The sequence below is a fragment of the Grammomys surdaster genome, unplaced genomic scaffold, assembly GCF_004785775.1.
Source record: "Grammomys surdaster isolate TR1022 unplaced genomic scaffold, NIH_TR_1.0 1029, whole genome shotgun sequence".
In the NCBI taxonomy this organism is placed as follows: domain Eukaryota; kingdom Metazoa; phylum Chordata; class Mammalia; order Rodentia; family Muridae; genus Grammomys; species Grammomys surdaster.
Genome location: NW_021605448.1, coordinates 206,302 through 227,928, shown reverse-complemented (window position 1 = coordinate 227,928; position 21,627 = coordinate 206,302). Strand labels below are relative to the sequence as shown.

The following is a 21,627-nucleotide window of genomic DNA, read 5'->3' as shown; positions in this document are numbered from 1 at the left end:
ACCATCCCTAATTCAGGTACTGTTCAATACTGATAGTACTTAAAATTATGAAAGTCTTCATTTTTAAGTCATGTATGTGCCCCAAGCCCATTACGTTTTGTTTGCTAAATCCAGATTCCAGGGGTTTTCTTGTAAAAGATTAAACAGAAAGTTTGAGTTCCTTAGAAAACAAGCTTTCTGGTTGAGTCAAACACAGAAATGACTGAACTCAAAACCAAAGTATGGTTCCAGCATTGATAGCACCTGGGACTCTGTCAGAAATTCTGGATCTTTACAAATGACAATCCCACAGGCATGGGGATAGTATGATGCTGTTCCCTCAGAATGTAAATAGAGATGCTACAGGATCCAGAAATTCTACTCCTCGGTACTTATACAAATGAAACAAAATCAAGTTGCATGTGTGGATGTATGGGTCTTGGGGTGTGTGTGACACTTGCAGCAGGAGAAGCTGATGGAGGAGATCCTACAGTATCCCATAGAACACATGATAGCTCTCACTTTTATAAACGTTTAAAGGATGGAGATCTGAGCTAAGCTGTTTTGTAGAGGCATATTTAATAGGATATGCAGTGGCTCAGGTGGCCTTGGGCCTGGACAGCAAACTAAACCTATTGTCCTATCCTGTCTTGAAGCACCGGCCTGCTAGTTTTGCAGCTTGGTGAAGGGCCTGAACTGTCAAGAGTTTCAGAGAGGTAGGAATGGGTGCCACAACTGATTCCTCTACTAGGGAAGCACCTGAAATCTAACAATAAGCATCCATGTTAAGTCCAAATAGTAAGCCACCGTGTATATACACAAACGTATTTGCAAATATAAATTTATATATATTTACTCAATATAATTTTCATTCTTCTGCTTGTTGACGCTTCGATTCTTGGCTACTGTGAATAATACTGTTATGAATTTAGGTGTGCAGTCACCTCCCTGGAGAAGCTGATTTCATTTCCTAAGGGTATATCTTCAACGTATGTATTTCCGAGTCACGTGTTGGCACTGAGCTTAGCAACGGATATTGGAAACCACTCCAACGCTAAAGCCGAAACAGACAAATGGATGTTCGTTAACTAAAAATTTCTCTGGCCACCAAAGCAAAATGAAGAAAGAAGTCTACGGACTGGGAGTAAGCTGCGCATCCAAACATTAAGGACTTCACATTGCTGGCCGCCAAACAAACACGCCCAAATATCAAATAGACAAGATGATCTGAAAGAACACTATTCTAAAGAGAATATAAAAATGGCCAACATGTGCATGACAAAAGAACTTGACATCAGTAACCATCAGGGAATTGCCAATCAAAACTCCATGCTGGTTTCACCTCACACTTATTAGGATAGCTATTATCAAAACAGCTAGAGATAGTAAGGTGTGGAGAAAAGTGAATGCTCGCACAGCATTGCAGATGATGGAAATTCCAGACATTATGGAAAGCAGCATGCATCTTCCTCTAAAGCTAAACTAGATTTATCATAGGACCCACACTTAGTCCTTTGCAAGTTCTGACATCTGACCCCCACCCCTGGTTGCTAGACATCAAGGACCTGGGCTCCTGACCTCCAGGCTCCCCTTGTCTAAGGCCAGCAGGGGGCGCTGTGCACCGCGCAGGGTCGCACGGAAAGAGGAAGTGCCTGAACCAGGATCGCCCCATGCAGGGAGCACCCAGATTGTACTGGGCCACCAGGGCTCAGTCAGTAGGTTCCGGGTCCGGTGACTCGCGTGACTGCACCGCCGGGCGCGAGGACGGAGGATCTGACCTGTTGGCTTTGGAGAGAAGTTCCCACAGCCGTGGCGCCCATGGCGGGCGAGGGACTCGCGCAACAGGGCGGAATGGTCACCGGAGCACCGGAGACCCGAGAGCACCTCTTTAAGGTGCTGGTCATCGGCGAGCTCGGTGTGGGCAAGACGAGCATCATCAAGCGCTACGTTCACCAGCTCTTCTCCCAGCACTACCGCGCCACCATTGGCGTAGACTTCGCCCTCAAAGTCTTAAACTGGGACAGCAGAACGCTCGTGCGCCTGCAGCTGTGGGACATCGCGGGTAAGAGGGCAGCGTCCTTGTACCACCGGACTCTTATCCCTCTCTGCCTCCTGGTTCTTCTCTGTCCTTTTCTTTGCCCGAGCTCTCAGCAGTTGCTCTTTTAAAAGTTGACAAACAAATCGGGAAGATGAGGGACGCCTGGAGGGGCTGAAAGGGTCCTGGAAAGTCGACTTTGGGAGGCTCCCCTTCTCCTACTGAACTTCTTACTGGCTAAAGGACTTGCCTGAAGTTCCACTATCGGTTACTCCAGCGGTTCTCAATCTTTGGTTCCGACCCCAATCTCAAGGGTAGCCTAAGATCTTTGGAGAACACAAATATTTACGTTAGGATTCATAACAGTAGCAAAATTATAGTTAGGAAGTAGCAACGAAATAATTTTATGATTAGGATTCACCACAACATGAGGAACTGTATTAAAGGGTGTCAGCATTAAGAAGGCTGAGAACCACTGCGTTAGTGGTACAACTAAAACCAACAAAGCCAGGTTACTTTTCCACCACACCACGCTCGCTCTCACCCCCCATTTGACTTGGGTCTGTGCCTCTCTGATGTAAGAGTTTTCTCTCTCCAGAGCCAAGAAATTTTACCTCCTTGTGGTGACAGACAAACTTATAATTTACAAAGAGAAATTGGAGCTATGGGTGAGATAACTTGGAACCTAGCCAAGCCTTTGTGAAGGGAAACTCTATTCCTGAAATTCCTCTCACTTGGGAGGCCTGGTGACCCTGGGGAAGGGCTGGGAAAGTTCTGAAACTTTCCCCTATGCCTTCCCCTCCCTAAGCCAATAGTTAATGCCTTTCCTTGGGTACTTCCTTATCCCACAAACCCTGAATTGTTTTCTTTTACTTTCACTTGTTGCTCTGGAATGTAAGAACCATTGTCTTTGAGCCAGGATTTATGAACGCCTGTGTTCTAGCTGGTGTGATAGGTGCCATATGGGGGTTCAACAAAAGGTGAACTTTTGTTAAGTTTAATAAACATGGTAGCAAAGGTTAACCTGCTCAATCATTGGAAACGTTCAGGAGCTCTGTCTGCCAAGAAGCTTTTTAATGAGAGCTTGTTTAAAACTGGAGAACACCGTAGCATCCTTTCCACAGCGAACATACCCCAAAGTCCACACCTGGAGGGTGTGGTTCCATTACAGCTGGCAGTAGCCTGTAGGGATACATGACTTCTGCCTGTCAGTTAGTAAATACTGTGCTCTTTAATAGCCACTCCACATGAAGAAGTATTGAAGAATTTATAAACATTACACGCGTTTGCCTCAGAGCAAAGTCTAACATGAATAAGAAGAATGTGCATTTATGCACATCGGTATCGATTTCTCAGAAAGCTATCTTGCCTTGGGTTCAGCTTGTTTTGTTCTTTACTTTTCTTCCCCTGCAACAACTAAGAATGTATTTCAAGTGTTCATCCTTTAAAGCCAGAGGCTTCATTTGCAACACTTGGTCCTACTGCCCAGAACACTGGTGGGCATTCTATTGCTTCTTGACATCATCTCACATCCTGAAGGTCACCTTACCATGTGACAATCACCAGGAGGGATATCCGGTGCAGCTTTTTCACAGAGATGGTTTGGAATCCCTGCTTGGGATGGCAATTCAGTTTCTTTTAGTATGTGCAAACTAGTAGGACATGAACTATGTTAAATTATGTTTGGAGAGTTGAGGAAACAGGTCAGGAGTTCAGGGTGGTAGTGGCATATGCTTTTAAACCCAGCAGTTAGGAGGCAGGGGCTGTCAGATCTCTGAGTTCTTGGCCAGCCTGGTCTACAGAATGACTTCCAGGACAGCCGGGGCTACACGGATAAACCCTGTTTCAAAAAATCTGAACAACAACAAAGAATGGAAAAACCTTTTCTTTCTGTATATCACTTCTGCTCCTTGCATGCCCTCCCCCACTTTTGCTTCCTCTCTATGACGCTTAAACTGGCCTCCGACTCTAGATCCTCCTGCCTCAACTTCCCTAGTGTTGAAACTACAAAAATGAGCCAGCACCCCCAATGTCATCCTTCTTGAACAGATACCATAGCCTGGAGGAAGACATAGCTCATCTGCCTTCCCTAATGACACATGGTTGCACTTTTGCCAAAATCTGAAGCCTGAGGTTTACTGGGCAGGAAAGACACATTTTATAATCTTCAAAAGGGATCTCTGGTATTAACTGTTGCTTTTCAACAGAAACTTTGGTAGCATTCAGCAAATACACAACTACAGCAAATAACAGAACTAGAGAAAAACTTAGGAAGTAACTAGACACTATCAGGCTTTTCTCAGAGTCTAAGCTTGGACAAGATGTCTTAATATGCTCAAGAAGCACAAATGACTTGGATTTGGACTGGAATTTGCAGAACTGGAGCCTTAACTATTCTTGATTTGAACATTGGAGTTACAAGTGAATCCTGCTTAGCTCATACCATTTGAATGAGGGAGAAGTTGTGTAAGAAGACCATGCCAAAACACTCCCGGAGGCTAAGCATATGCCATGTGTGATTTACAAGGTTGAATTATACTGAGTTCCAAAAGAATAAAAGTATTCCCTGGTTGCAAAACAAAAGGTGAAGTATGACTCACTGGCTAGTTTCTCTTCAATACCATTGTTCTGGAGGTTGTAGAGGTGGGCAGGGCCATAAAAATAATCTATAATCAAAAAAGCTTTGAGAAGTATAATGGGGAAGAATTACAGAATGCTTTCTATAAAGGCAGCCAAACAGATTCTTGTAAGCCCTTCAAATTAAAGACCATAGTAGTTTTCTGGTACAAGTCTCAACAAAGTGTTTTTCATCATACTGAAGGAACCCAAATTAAAGCAAGCACCTCATATTGTAGAGGCGTACTAATTCCCATTTCTTACTATCTCCATTCCAACATTGCCAGTCATTTGCTTGCAAAGTTATGTGCTTCTTTGCTTATGAAGTTCAGATATTACACAATAGACAGGTTTTCATTGGCTTCATTCTTTTTAAAATGCATTTGGAAAGACTTTCTAAACTGTAGACATGTCTGCAATGTGATGAGATATTTCACTGGTACATGGCTACAAGAACACACCCTGAAATAATTAACCATTAATTATAGATATTTGCCTGGTCTCTGGTAAACACTCACTGATGAAGCCCTGTTGAGCTATGTAGCCATGAAGTGTTATTTTTTTCAAATACATTCTTGGAGACATTGTATCCATTGTATGTATGGGATGCTAATCACTTGTTTTTTTAGGCTTTCCAAATGGAATTTCCTCAGTTTCTATATAAACATGGGAGATGTCTTCTGAATGGCAAAACTGGAGATCAAGGAAACATTTTAGAATTCCTTCCAAGTGTTCTCATCAAGAGCCTTTCCACTTTGACTCAGCAAACCGGGCATGAGTGGCTCTTTCAGTCTGATTTCTGGGGCAGAAATGAGAAAAACACACACACACACACACACACACATATGTTATATATATATGCTATATGTATAACATATATATATGCTTTCTGTTTATTATTTTAACTGATAGACAGCCTGGCTTCTTTCCCATCCCATTTTTCCCCTACTGGATTTTATAGTTTACTTCCACATCCTCTATCATGGCTTGTGATTGAACATGTTGGCATTCCTATTCTGATTATCTGGAGTCTCTCTCATCAGAACCACAGGGGCCTTAACATCTACTGTCAATAACATACATGGATTCTTTAGCATCTTCTCTGACAGTAGACTTGCCTTTATCTGACCAATGTGTCTATCCAACCCAGTTTAGTAGAAAAGTTATTTTTTTTCACACATAAGTCTAAGGTTGGGCATTCCAGGACTGATGTCCAGTACAATAAAATCTTCCTAGACAAAAACTGGCTTTCCACCGCTCAGCTATTCCAAGGCTGTATCATTTGTTTCAGTGGTCCAGTAAAATGGGCATGTCTAGATGCAAAGACAGCTAAGAAATATAAGACTCGTGTTTTAAACTGGTCATAGAGCTCTCTCCAAAACATTCTGTAAAGGGGAGTTGAGGCTAGCAATTAGCAATCCTGCATACCTGCCAAATCAGAATTCGAACCACTTGGAAGGTTGTTATCCATCAGACACTGTGGGTTACTCTGACTTCTACTAAAGTTGAGAAGCATTGTTCTAGCCTCAGCTCTGGTGCACCCTGGCAAAACACCACCTTCCCACTACTCTTTAGGAGGTTAGCACTGAGTCAGACAGCCTGCTTGGTGTCCATGTTCCCTCGGTCACACTTGCCATGTCCTTCACTCTCCTGGTTTCACAGTGCTTCCATAGAAGGGCCCTCGGGCCATCCTCACTCTAAGTGGCCATCTCAGGAGCCTCTGCTAGAGCACAGTTTATGGACATGGATAGTGATTTACATCTGGGGACAGGACACTTTTGGTTCCTGGTGAAAACATTTATTTAAAGGGTTAGGAACAATGCCATCATTTAAAGCTATTATGAGTTTGGACACAAATTAGCATAGAATTTTTATTTACATAGATAATAATTTTCCTAAAATCTATGATCAAAGATTGCCTGTTGCCAGTATTTCCGTCTCTGAAGGGCACCATGAGATTTAAGGATTTTCTTTAAGAGACCTTCAATTTACTAATCAGAAACTGGACATTTCTTCCAAGTGACCTTGTGTAGTTAATGGGTAACTCGTGTTAACCGTCAGCGGATAGAGAAGAGGTGAGTACTTCTAAGTGAGGACACTAAGGATAGTTTCATTCTATTGCCTCTGGCTTGGGTTATAAAATTTATGTTCTGAATTTCAACTAATATTACTAGAAACATTTGGATTCATCAAGAGGGAGGCACAAATATAATATAGAGAAAAATCCAAGCAAAAGCCATGATGGGAATCCCAAGAACACATTTCTGTGAATTGGACTTCTGATATGATATTTTTTTAAGAACATCTGAATAGAAATACATTCATTGTTTTATTGTTAATGTTTGCATTTGTTTTAAAGTGGCACAGCAAAAGACTCTGTGTATTTTTTTAACCGAATGGGCAATATTTATTCCTGGAAAAACACTAGTTTTGCTGTTCGATCATCTACAGGGTCATTAGTGTGGAGTTCTCCAAATAGCAAGATAAATAGTTCAATCCTTTGCCAACTTATATATTTTAAGATTTTGGCATTTGCATATGTGAGAGCTTAGATGATAACTTCAGAGCCTGTACAACCCTCTCTGAGCTTGCTCTTCTCATCCTCTATGCTTGCCAAACTTTTAAATTATAATCCACATCCCATCCTCCAGAGGCGGTAGCACATTGTTTAAGAGACAAAACATTTTGAGAGTTGTTGAAAATGTGCTGTCAGGATGTCAGCAGCAATGTGGATGACAAAGGCTGCCCCTAGTTGCAGAGTGACTGGTGCGCTCGGCAACAGGGGATCTTCCCTCTGCTACTGTAATAAAGCACAATTGCCTGGGAGAGGGGTTGACACGGAAGTAGCACTCTACTGCGCCTGAGGAAGTTGCTGTAATCTACACGGACAAGCATCTCTTCTGGCATATGGGACACAAGCAGAAATGACTATTCCAGCAAAGTCTAGGTTAACAGATCAGGTGGCACAGTAGTACTATCAACTCAAAGAACTTAGGACTCTGTTCTCTCATCAGTAAAATAAGTGAGCTGGACTAACTGGATGCTCCCACCTGTCTCCCAGTTTTGACCAGTAATGGCTCTTCTGGCACTATCCAAAGAAGTTGTTGTATAGGGTTCTTTCCACATGAATCTCAATTTTTTTTTCCAACAAACCCTTTAGTCTGGTTAACCGATATGTTCTGATCAATTTTCCTATCTATGCAAGCTTTAAGCCTGAACATGCATACTCTGCAGGAAGTAAAACTTCCTCAGCCTCTCCTCCCAGAACTAGTGAGGACAGTTTTCCTCTCTTACCCAGCTTTTTCTTACTCAAAGACTCATTAGGTCCCAAGCCAGGCCCTTCAGTCTGGACAGCATTGTCTGTCTTCTGGTAAATGTCTGTTCTAACATTTTGAGCTCTTTGTCAGCTGGGTCTTTATCTTCTTGCATGAAAGTTCTCTTTCTGGTCATACTCTGGATATAGATCTTCACTAGGTAAGTGATTGATATCTGGTCCCCCAGTCAGTTCCTCTCCTCTTCATTTGCTTAATTGTCTAACCGACACTTTTTCTTTTCATTTTACATACAGGATTTTTTAAGGATAGTTTGTGATGTGAGGCTTGTCAGGAAGAATTTCCTTCTAGTCTTGACATCTCAGAAAATCTATCTGACATTTCTAAGCCAATGTATCTTCCCCCCAAATTCCTTACCATAGACATTTCTGATTTTGTATGAGTGATCAGAAAGGGCATATGAGTACATGTTCTAATACCATGGGTTATGACTAACAAAAATTATTTGTGGTTTTTTTCAGGAGACTCACTAAAAAAGCAAGAAAGCTCAAACAGCTCATTGGAACCTATAGTTATCTATTCTTTTGCTAATTTTCACACCTTATCTTTTTGAAATTCAAAGGATGGTCAAACTGAGAACTATCTTATTACCCTGAAACATTAACCCTTCCATCTTTTTTAACCTAAGACTATCTTAGAGTGGCTAGATACTCGCTGCTAGCCCTTTTGTGTTCAGTAATTAAGGTTCATAACAGTGAATCTCTTTAGGCTCACTAGTAGAAGTTGAAACAACTTCAATCCATCTGTCTAGTCTTTTTTTTTTTCTTTTAGAATTAGTGTCCTTGCTCTTGGACTGTTAAAATATTCTGAGTGAACATTTTGGCATAATTGTTCAATGTATGTATACAGAGAAAGATATAGGCTAGGTTTCCTTAAATGTCAGCATTATGATCTAATGAATTATACAAATAAAGTAAATTAGATTTATCTTACTAATAAATTTGAACATGATAGGTCCCAACATATGATCATTTGTTATAATGAAATTCAAATGACTAAACCTATGAAGAGTCACAAGGCAGCATTTACAATTGTAATGGCCTTATAGAAGTTGGAGAAAAAGTATTTGCAGTTTGAGGTAGCTTTGCATATGTATAAATAAAATATAATAAAATAAAGATAAAGCTTGTTCCTCATCATGTGTTCTAACAAGAAAGCATACTATCGTGCTGTCTTCTTTTAGATCACAGTGATGATCTTAGATTCTTACTGCTTGCCATTCATTCCCGCCTTTGGAATCTAGTCAGGAATTTGACAGCCTAAAGGTGGGCTTAAGAACTCTTGGCAACTGCAAGATAATTTAGACTCATAAGCCTGTAGACATGAAGGAGTCAGAAGGCTTGTCTCCTTTAGTTAGTGTCACTGTGATCTGAATTAAGCATCTTTTTGTCCCTTGTAATTCGTGAGATAAAGACTGGTAACTTCATTATGTGAAAAGTTTGTTTGGCAGCAGTAAGCCTTGCAGGCCAGGCTGGAAGTGCAGACAGAGGTACTCTATTGAGTAGCAGAATTTGCTCAGTGTTTAACAGAAGTTAAGTTCTTTCCAAAGGCCAGCATCAGAAGAACTGTGCAACGGAATCTTCTCACAACCATACAACTGGCTGTGCCATTTCTTGTCAAAGCACATGCTTTCCACTGTCTGCTTCTAAGAGGAGAACAACTTTGGTACTGGGTCAAAGGTAGATAGAACTAAAGATGTAAAGGGACAGGCTACACTGCCTCCCGTCCAGTCCTGATGTTTTTTGACTGGCCTTTTACCATATCGTCTCTCTGCATTCCCTAAACTTCAGATTATTCTATTCTTGTCTCACCTTCCATTTCTCTCTGTTTTCCTAAGTGCCATCTCCTCTTAGCCCAATGGAAGAGAAAGCTGAGACAGCTATCTGTGAAGCCTGCATACTGGCATCCTGAAGTTTATGGTGAATGTGTCCTACAAAGGACTAGTTCCTCCTGCTGAGCAAATTATCAGCCATTTCTGCTAAGTCCATGGGTCTTGGTTCTGTGTGAAATGTTCTTAATCCCACCAGTTTATTCTGCAGTGTGTGTGGGGGTGGGGTGGGGGGAGATGCTTGTTTCTCAAAATAGATTTAAGGATCCTGGAGCATGTACCTGCACTTAAATGTGACCCTCACCATTATGAAAATTTAACCTCCTTCTGTTTTATCTCTAGGACAGGAGCGGTTTGGAAACATGACCCGAGTATACTACAAGGAAGCTCTTGGAGCATTCATAGTCTTTGACGTATCGAGAAGTTCCACATTTGATGCAGTTCTAAAATGGAAAAACGATCTGGATAGTAAAGTTCATCTTCCCAACGGTAGCCGCATTCCTGCTGTCCTGCTAGCTAACAAATGTGACCAGAAGAAGGACAGCAGCCAGAGTCCTTCCCAGATGGACCAGTTCTGTAAAGACCATGGCTTCACTGGATGGTTTGAAACCTCTGCCAAGGTGAGCTGGCTTCGCTGATCAATTTATTTCTGATATCCTTGTTGGGCTGTGATGGAATGTAAACTGTATAGATTGATTTCTGCAAGGAGGTTTGTAAGTCCAGAATAAGAAAATCATAGTGTGGATATGGTACTGTCTCCTCCTCTGAAGCTGAAGTGATTTCAAAGTTAGCTGACAGAGCCATGAGCAGGAGAGCAGAGCTGTTGTTCTGAGTAAAACTGTATGATGTTTTCTGCAAGTCTGAATTCTTTTTTTTTTATTGGATATTTTATTTACATTTCATATGTTATCCCCTTACCCCATCCCCCACCCACCCGGGAACCCCCCATCCCCTTACCCCTCCTCCTTCTTCTCCGTGGATGTAACCCCCACCTACCCCCCCCACTCCCACTTCCCCACCCTCAAAATTCCCACCCCCTGGGGGAGTCCATCCTTCATGAGGTCAAGGATGTCATCTTCCACCTGTGCCTGGCAGGGCCCTCCACTCTTACGTATTCAGCTGAAGCCATGGATCCCTCCATAAGTGCTCCCAGGCTGGTGGTTAGGACCCTGGGAGCTGTGGTTGGTTGGTATTGTTGCTCTCCTCATGGTGCCACAAACCCTTTCAGCTCCTTCAGTCCTCACTCTAACTCCTCCATTGAGAACCTCATGATCAGTTCAAATGGCTAGTTGTGAGCGTCTGCCTCTGAATATGTCAGACTCTTGAAGGCCTCTGAGGAGACATCCATATCAGGCCCTTATCGGCATGCACTTCCTGACTTCCACATCAGCATCTACCTTTGGTGACTGCACATGGGATGGATACTCAGGTGGAAAGGTCTTCAAGTGGCCCCTCCTTCAGTTTCTGTCCCTCACTTTGTCTCCATATTTGCTCCCTTGAGTATTTTGTTGCTCCTTCTAAGAAGAACTGAATCACCCCCACTTGGTCTTCCTTTTTTATGAGCTTCATGTGCCCTGTGAGTTGCATCTTGGGCATTTCAAGGTTCTGGGCTAATATCCAATAATCAGTGAGTGAATACCATGTGTGTTCTTTTGTGATTGGCTTACTTCACTCAGGATGATAATTTCTAGTTCCATCCATTTACCTAGGAACCTCTCGAATTCATTGTTTTTAATAGCTGAGTAATACTCCATTGTGTAAATATACCACATTTTTTGAATCCATTCCTCAGTTGAAGGACATCTGGGTGTTTCTCTTGTAATACTAGAGTGAATGGGAGATAAGGTGTTCTTTTGAAAGAGGCAAAAAATATGAGGAAATGTCTTTAAAATATGAATGTCATATGCACAACTCATACTGAACAGTCACCAACAGACTGGATTAGCTCTGAGAGCTTTAAGTAAGAACAAAACGCCAACATTGACTGTGCCTGTGCGCTTCCTTCTGAATAATTGAATGGATTTTTTTTTCTCCTGTCTTGGGGAACTGCATTTTTTTCTGTTTTAGAAAATAGAAACACTAAGTTATATTTTGAGAAGCTTAACTATGTGGAACAACTAGAAAACGAGGTTAAAAAAATCAGAGGTCAGGGGTGCACTATACTGGCCGGTTGTATACCCTGGAATTTTTAAATATGAGGATTCAATAACCATCAGATTTGCTTAAAAAATAAAGACCTTTTTGAGAAATTCTGTGATAAACATAATATTAATTCACATATTCTTTATACTATTCCAGACTATGCACAGTATAGATGTACATATGTATTGTGTGTGTGTGTGTGTGTGTTTGTGTATATGTCTGTGTGTGTGTACATTATTGTTCCTCCAAATCTCCTTCTCGCAGAGTAATGGCTCTGGGATTCCTGTCAGGTTGCTTTTAGTTTTACTCACATGGTGAGAGATTATTTGATGTCGGTTCTCATCAGAATGTTGAAAGCAAGTAATGAGTGACCACATCACGGGACAGCCTCAAAGTGTTGAGTCACTGGCCAAGAGTCTCCTGGAGGCAGAGTGAGTGGCCCCAGCCATACACTGTTTTGACAAATATGGTGTCTTATGTTTTCCTTACTTCCATGCATGGACACTTGTGGTAGAAGAAAGACGAAGCTCAGAGGTGATACAGGAGTTAGTCACCCTGACAGGAAGGAGGAAATCACAGGAGGAAAGCTGTCATGGAGAGACCAAATTTTTCAGGGCTGTGCCTCTCACTGCCCCATGTACATGCTGGACAATTTTCTTTAACTTCCCATAGAAGAGCAGTATGTGTACAGTAACATGTACATGTTGGGGAATTTGCTATATTGTCTCTAAAATTTTATGTAGAATTTATTTGATCTTCTAGCTAACAAATTTTAATTTATATAAAAATCTGCCTATAAAGTTCATAAATGATTGTCAAAGTCATAATACCTATCATTTGAAACTGTATAAGCAATTGATTTTATTACATTTTTAGACTAGATACCATATAGAAGAGAGAGGGAGAACATATTGATAAGGGAACATTTTCATCCAGTTGTATGTATCCCTCAAATGTTCTAGGAAGATTTCCTGTGTGGAAACTCAGGAGTCTTCTGAACTCTAGAATCTAGAGTATAACATTATTCTGAATTTTGGCTTTAAAAGTTTGAAAGGAGTTGAATCTGAGCTTTAGATCTTTTTTTTGGGATGGTCAGCAATTAACTTCACATCTGGATTTTTCTGGAATTCTAGTGATGTGGCTTATAATATGTATATAGTCAGAAGATTGTCTTGAGTTCACAAATTTAGTCTTTTCTCCTTCATGGCTCAGAATGGATTTTAATATGAAACTTTGCAGCTCATTTCACTGGTTTCTGTTCCCACTCGTCTCTGAGTAACCACTGATAGAGAGCTGTCCTGCTTAAAGAAGAATACCTCCATAGGATCATCGATTATGTGCAGATCCCTCTGAGAGAGCTGTTTGGGGACGTTTAGGAGGTGTGGCCTTGTTGGAGTCAATATGTCACTAGGGACCAGATTTGAAGTTCTGTGGTCTCAAATCACTTCCAGTTTTGTCTCTCTGCTTCCTGCTTATGGTTTAAGATGCAGTGATCTCTTCCTCTCAGCTAGTTGCTCCAGCCACCATGCCTGCCTGCTTCCATGCTTCTCCTGGCTTGTGATGGTGACAGAACCCCTGGGCTTCATCTTCCACCACAATCATCTGTTCTTGAAACTAACGACAGCATAAGACACCATTCTTATCCAGGCAATGTATGGCCAGGACCACTCACTCTGCCTGCAGGAGACTGTCCTTGGCCAGTGACTCTCACCCCTCAACACTTTGAGGCTGCTCAGTGATGTGGTCCCTCATCACCTGCCTTCATTGCTCTGTTGAGAACCAACATGGAATAATCTCCCACTTGTAAGCCCATAGAAACCCTTCCCTCCATAAGCTGCCTTGGTCATGATGGTTGTTTTCACAGCAACAAAAAAGTAACTAATGAGGAGAGGGAATGCCAAGAACTTAAAGATGCTCGGACATTCGAAGACTCTTGCTTATGTTAAGGTTATCTTGGGAGTGTCAAAGCAGTCAGTACTGTGAAAGCAACCTGATAGGAGCATCACTCCTAAGTAAACGGTCCCACTGTCAGAGAAAGTTTCCACAAGTGCAGGAGCAGGGAACAAGGCACTTCACAGTGTTGGACTTGGTTGGAAGCATTAATGTAAATAGCTTTATACTTAAAAATCTGTGTGTTCATATGTGCATTTATTTTCATGTATATTTATAAATATATTTAAAATAAGTAGGTGAGGAGTATGTGTGTGTGTGTATATATATATATATATACATATATAGTGTATATATATTATATATGTGTGTATGTATATATTATACATGTGTATATATGTATATATATGTATATATGTATATATATACATGTATACGTATATATATGTATATAATGTGTGTGTATGTGTGTGTGTATACTTATATTTAGTAGCTTTCTCAGCCAAGAGGACAGGAAGCAATCAAACCATAAAAAGAATGAACATTCCTACTACTTACAATCCAGTTTGTAAATACAATTTTTTAAACAAGCAGAATGAAGATACAGTCAGAAAGACATGATCCCACAGCTGATAGGAATAGAAAGTGAAGATATCCTTGAAATAGTCTACGTTGCCTGCAAGAAGGAAAGCATTAAAAAAAAACCAGTGTGAACATACCACAAAGCATGGGTGACTGCTTGTAGAGTCTACAAAATTATAGGACAATCACAAAGTGAAGAATTACTGCATTAGGTTTAATGGGTGTAATTGATAACAGTCTGTGATGTGCCCAGACTAATGATACATACATTTTCCTCACTGTAGAGTCCTAACTAGTAAACACAGCAGTACTGGTATAAATGAAAAGACGGTTTCTAGTATCACAGTGATAATTGCTTAGAGGATAGTTAATAGGTACTAAAGTTAGCAGGCAAGGTGTATACAAAACAGGCAATTTATCTATTTGTATTCACCAAGTCCAAAGGGTGACTTGTAACTTCTCAACAAGAAGCTGCCTGGGAGCAATGACCTGAATCCAGGTGTCACCCGCACGCTGCACACATGGGAGGCCGTCCCAGTCCCACTAAGAATGTGAAACTTGAAGTTAATCAAAAGTTAATCAAAACTATCAAAAAGCCCCCGGGCCAAAGGCTATTCTCTCCTCAGTGTTCTCCAAGATGTCACTTGGAGTCACAAAAGTGTTGTAACCACTAAAACCTTTCCTGTGTCTCATTAAGTAACCTCCCACTCAAGCTGGCATAACAACTCTAATTAACTCAGTGAATCACACACACACACACAGACTTGAAAAATAGGAGGAGAGGCTTCATGGGATGAAGGGGCTTTCCAGGGGGAAAAGAAGGGGTATGAGAGAGAATCACGGAATTGAAAAATGACTAAAATTTATTCTGTACATGTGTGAAACTTTCAAATAATACTTAGCGAAACAATTAAACCAGTGTCTTGAGTTCTTCGTGAAACAGACACTAGCACTGAAGAAGAGGTAATTGACTTGCTTACAGTGTGTCCTTTGGTGTGACTCCCTAGGCCCCTTCACTGAACATTTACTTCCAAGGCCAGTGCTAATCCTCCTTTTCTGTGCTTCCACTCCAGGATAATATAAACATCGATGAGGCAACCCGCTTCCTAGTGGAAAACATGCTTTCAAACCAGCAAAGTATTCCTTGCGATGAAATCGACATGGACAAAATCAAACTGGTGGAGGAGCCCGTTATAACAAAGCCCAGGTCCCAGTGCTGCTGATGTGCCTCTGTGCCCCGTATTCTGTCTCCTTGGTCCTGCGTGAGTCTGAGGATGCCCCTACCCAATGCTGGGTACCATCATCTCCTGTGAATCTCCCTCAGGAGCACTTTACCATCCATCTGCACAGGAACTGCCCACCTGAAGCTGGAGATCTGTGGAGAACTGTTCCACGAGAGGCCCTGTGATTTCACCAGTCTTCCTCCGGCTCTTTTTGTACTGCCAGATGCAGACTAATGTTTACAGCCTTTGAAATATTTTTGTATATGAATTTCAAGGGTTAGCTTTTAGTGTGAATACTAGGTAAGGGATTAGAAAAACTTCCCTCCCCATGGTGATCCTGACATTTTGAGTGACTTTGTTCCTGTATACAACCTCACCTAAGCACAGTTTTTTAAAAGATGTTAGCCACAAAGATTTGAAGGTCCCACACAGTTATATCCCAGTCAAAACTTTGTACATGCGTCATGTAAAACCTTCATCCTTAAATAACGTGATTCTAGAACGCAGAGCTGTTGTGTAAGGAAGTCACTCTGAATCAATCACCTTAAGAACCCCTTCTTTAATTAGTCAAGACATACTGAGCTGGCGATGGAGCTCGTTTCTATAAAATGCTTACCTAGAATGTGAGAGACTCTGGAACTCCAGTTCTGAGATCAAAGAAAGGTTAGTACCATACCTGTTTTATGGGTGTCTCCCTCTGGATCCTCTCTAGGGGTAGCTGCCACTACCACTTGGAAACAGTATAAAGGAACATTTTTCTCCTCTTCCCTGTATTCTGTGTTTATAGCCTAGAGCCACATTGAAAATACAGTGGTACTAAGAGGAACTTGTCTTTCCAGATCTGTCATGGTAATAATGGTCAGAAGGAGAATTCTTTTTCAAAGCATACGCAATTACATCCAATTTTCTGTAGTGTGAAACCTGAAAGAAAGTAGGCCATGTATAGTTTTGTCTATGGTTTTGGATACTGGTTGTATAAGGCCTAGGACACCTAGGAAGATCCAATATATTGTATTGCCCTTAAGTCAGCGAAAGAAAGGAATAAATATTTTAACCTAAGCCTGTGTATTGAATGAATAGATCTAGGAAGGTACTTTTGGTTCTCATGCAGGAGACAGAGGCAAAGGGTAGGAGTCCATGGCATATCTTGGCTACACAGGAAGCTCAAGGACTGCCTGTGCTACACAAAAGGGTTTCTCCAAAAAATAAATAAAAAAATGTTTTCTGTTGAATTTTAGATTTAGTTACTTTATGCATGTGCTTTTATCTTCATCTGCTCCTATGTGTCGTGTATGTACCTAGTGCCTGTGGAGATCAGAAGAGGGCATTAGATTCTCTAGAACTGGCGTTACAGATGGTTGTGGCCCACCATACTGATCATGGGAGCCAGACTCACAACCTCTGCAAGAGCAACAAGTATTTTTAATCACTGGGTCATCTCTCCAGCACCTTGATTTTTTATTTATAAGGGGCTTATATTATGCAAAAGTTCAGCTTCTTAAAGGAAATTTAAAGAACATTTGTATCATAGCTTAAAGCTAACAACAGCATAAAATACTGGACATACTTGTCTCCTGAATCATGGTGACAAGGTAGGTGAGAATGCAGCCACTAATAACAAGATAAAGAAGGACTCACAGACTCTCTTTTCATTAAACTTAAGCCTCACCTAGCAACATAAGTGTGGCTATATGCTATATATTTAAGCAAAGAAGTTATCTTAACCCACTGGCTATGTGATCATAAAGCCAGATTTTCTGAAGTGAAGGAATGGAATATCAGGGCTTGATTAAAGTGTATAATATAATATGATCCCTATGGTTTTGTCATTTATTAAATCTTCTTTCTAAGAAATCTATATAACCCAAGCATAAAATACAGCTTTGTAATGTGTCTGATATCTCAGATCCTGTGAAGAATGTTTTGGATGTTATCACCCCAGATGTTGGAAACACTGAGTCCATCCTCAATTACTATTGAAAGTTAGTACAGTCACTCGGAAGCTCTTGTGTGCAAAGGGATTTGGGTTTACAAGTAACCTATCACCTGTGAGCTCATTTAGCGATGGTCTCCAAAGGAGAATTAGTATACTCAATTTTTCCATCTTTACAATGTGTGTCAACTCCCAGTAATCATTCAGGACAGTTTCTGGTAAAACCAATTTCTGCTATGTCAAGTAGCGTGGTTCATGCTTTGTACTGTTGACACTTCAGAGAGAAAAATGTTCATCTTTTGCCTTAATCTTAACCTCTTCTGTTTGTAACTTGAACACAAAATTGTAATTGAGGGTAAATCATATAAAAGGTACTAAATGAAAGAAAAGCACTCTTTGTTCCCTCATTCACTTTTAAAAGCAGTTATACATTTAAACATACACCCTAGTTCAGATACTGGTGTAAATTAACCAGTTAAAAGGTTGTGTGTGTGTGTGTGTGTGTGTGTGTGTGTGTGTTATCACTACCTATATTGGTCTTAGACATCAAAATGTTGCCAATTTTCCTGTCATCTATGTGCAGGTCCTGAAACCCCAAAATGTTTCTAAAAGTGATCAATGTGTAACACTATGACTTTCCAATGTGTAGTTTCATTTATTTCAGTACGTCTAAGGAACATTTAAATTCCTTAATAAAATTTCTCAAACCTCACTTCAGACTTGCATGGTTTCTTGGAAATAACTTTTTTATGGAAATCCAACATCTATTTTGAAACGTTCCATGCTAATTAGTATACTGAAGAGTGCTCTGATACCTAAAGTGTGCTCAAGACACTATTAAAATATAGTACTCTATTTCTGTGTGTAAATCATTAATATAAAGTCAAGATACTTTAGGCAATGAACTAGCAATATAAATATTGCTTTTCGTTTACTGAAGTCAGTGGACACTTAAGAGTCATACTAGCACTGATTAGAGAGGTAAAGTACATCATAGTTCTTTCTGACTTCTTACCCATATAATATTGAAATTAGCCTAAATATGCAAAAAAGAAATCAATCTACAAAAAGCCCTACAGGACTTCTAGGGGAAAACACAATGCTAAGGAAATAGCATTCTCAAGTGCTGAGAGCTAAAAATGAAAGAATACATTTGATAGACTAAGCATATAAATAAAGACAATATAGACAGAATTCCACCAAGCCACAAACAAACTATTTGCAACCTATTTGATTAGGAATGAATTAAAGAGCAGGATAATAATAACAAACAATAAAAATGGGCAAAGAGTTCAAAACTAGCATGTATGTATGTGTTATGTGTGTCTGTGCACTACCGAACCCATGTGCATTAATGCAAGTAAACCAGAGGAGGATATTAGGTGACCGGCTGTATCATTTTCTGCCCCACAATCTTGATACAGGGTTTCTCCCTTAAGTGGAAGCTCTAAAACTCCTTTGGCCGTGCCCAGCTTTTGCCTAGGATTAGCTAGCTCCTAGGTCGTCATGGTTTCAGATAAGCATTTTTATTTACTCAGATATCTCCTCGGCCCCCAAACCGTCACTTTTTGCACAAGAGGTAAGTCGTGTCAAAGACTTGTAAGCAGAGACTGGAGAGGTGCTCAGTGAGTAAGAGCACTTTCTGTGCTAGCATCAGCTTGTGTTTGCTTCCAAGCACCCACATAAATAGCTGGCTATGGGAAGAAGTCTGATGGGGGAGGGGAACCCTATAATCCCAGAGTCATGCAGATACAGGAACATCCTAAGACTTACTGGATGTCAACTACCTCAAGATAAATGAGAGACTATCTCAGAGGAATAAGGGGGTGCACCCTGATGTAGAAGGCCACCTAATATCTTTCTCTGACTTCTGGGAGCATATAGAAAGTATCTCTTACATCAATAAAAAAGCCTATGGTGGATGCTAAGGAAGAAGCAGGTCAGAACTGAAGGAGAGTTATGGTTTAAATTAGTTACAAGTTGGTCAGGAAATAAGCCAAAGCATGTATCCAAGACATTTATTAATAATTATTCACAGAGTTGTCATTCTGGAAACGGGCTCGGAAGAAAAGCAACTGACTTAAAAAAGAAAAAAAAAAAGGAGCACAAGCCTCATGCTACTCACTGTGTGAAATTTTGGGAAGATCTGTGAAAATATCTCTTCTCTTCCTATAAGGAAACAGTACGACAAAAATTAAGAATTCTACCAAAGTCCAACTTTGTTAACCAACAAGTTTATTGGAGTTATTTATAAAAGCATGGATTAGGAGTGACTACAGGAATATAAATGACTTAAAGAACACTAAAAGCCCACCCAAGCACAGGTGATGGTTCAAGAACCTGTCAACTCAGATGTCAGTAAAGCCTGCAGCAGCTCAGTAAGTTAGACAGTTAGACGGTATCTCTTTTAGCCAGTTCAGGTGGTCTGGGCCTCTTCCAGGCAACTTGACTGGTTTTTCCTTCTTTCAGGCAACTCAGGTTGGTGTCTGTGCTTCCACACAGTGTGGCTTTCGTAAGAGTGTCTCTCAGATACACACACACAGACACATACACACATATAGTTTGCTTGTAGAGCTTAGCCAGCTTCTCCTTAAGATAGAGTGTTTCTCTTCCCTTTAGAAAATTCTTTATGTTAATGAGCTTCTCTTTGTCTTAGAACATCCTATGTCTTAAGGAGTTTTCCTTCAACATAAAACGTTTTGTCTCAGAGGAAAACACTATGCAACATATGTCCACATATACCAATTATATTCTATAAACCTTCTCTTTCTTTCTTTCTCTCTCTCTCTCTCTCTCTCTCTCTCTCTCTCTCTCTCTCTCTCTCTCACACACACACACACACACACACACACACACACACACATACACATACACACACAATTTATTTGAAAAATAAATCTGGGAAGATGACTTGGTAAACAATGCATTTGTAACATAATGACCAGAATTTAGATCCCAGAATTCATAATGCTAGTTCTCAAAATGCAAAGACAGGGAATCCCAGGACCAGCTGGTTAGCCAGTCTAACCAGACTTGGAAAGTTCCAGACTCAAGAAGAGATCCTGGTTCAATAAGTAAATTAGAGAGCAATTGAGAAGAAAACTGATTTGAGCTTCTGGTTTCCGAATGTAGTACAGACATGTGTGTGTGCAGCTGCATGTAAACATGTACCCTTACATACATGAACACTCATATATCCATGAATGGATACTACATACACATGCAAAAATTGATAATCAGGAAACAAAGTAACTTGTTACCAGATTAATAAAAGGTGTGCAATTTGGTTACATTTTAAAATTATTTCCTTAATGTTGTGATCAATGAAAAAATATAAAGTCATCCTAGCTGTTACATTACATTTATTTTTAGTAGATACTGGGAAGTTTTCTTCCAAAACTTTTGCTCAGTTTATATACTAAGTAACGGTTCTGCTAGGAAGTGAAATACTTATTGTTAGTGAAGTATAATTGAAAAGAGAAAACTTTTAGTTTCAAATAAGTATTATCAAAAACAATATACATATTTCAAATAATCCACCAGAAACTGAAAAAAAAAAACTGAAAGAAACCTCACTCTCTCATATAGTGAAGTACATAGCATGTATTTGTACAGTTCCTTAAAAAATGAAACATAATTAATCTAGCATCAAGACAAATCGACATTATTTGTCAAACAGTTCATTCCAAGTCTATCTGGTAACTGGGAGGATCAGCTCTATTAGCCAGTTTTATCTGAAAGAGGATAAATGAAGTCAGATTGTAAAAGTGATTGGGGGGATTTTCTATACCCCTCATGTTCTCAAATAAATGACATAGAAGAGCTGGTATATTTATTAACAAGCTGTAAGCTCTTAGATGGGCAGGTTCTGGGCTACTCTTGAAAGGATGTAAAAATTCATAGAGAAGTTTGAGACACCCCCCCACGTCTGAATTAGCAAGTTCACAGGCCTAGGTTCCAGGAACTAGCTGGCCACCCAAAGAAAGAACTAGCCAGGGGGCAGGTCAGCCAGGTCTTTCCGACAAAGAATAGTAGAACTAACAATACAGGTTGGCTAAGTCACTCCA

At 40.4% G+C, this 21,627-nt stretch overlaps 1 protein-coding gene across 1 annotated transcript; it reads left to right on the top strand.

The window, feature by feature from the left end:
* Positions 1-1,687: 1,687 nt before the first annotated feature.
* Positions 1,688-18,272, top strand: Rab32 (RAB32, member RAS oncogene family). The gene is made up of 3 exons (XM_028783178.1): positions 1,688-2,041; positions 10,133-10,410; positions 15,478-18,272. Exons 1-3 carry the CDS (start codon positions 1,798-1,800, stop codon positions 15,625-15,627), a joined length of 672 nt encoding a protein of 223 aa, XP_028639011.1. The 5' UTR covers positions 1,688-1,797; the 3' UTR covers positions 15,628-18,272.
* Positions 18,273-21,627: the final 3,355 nt, after the last annotated feature.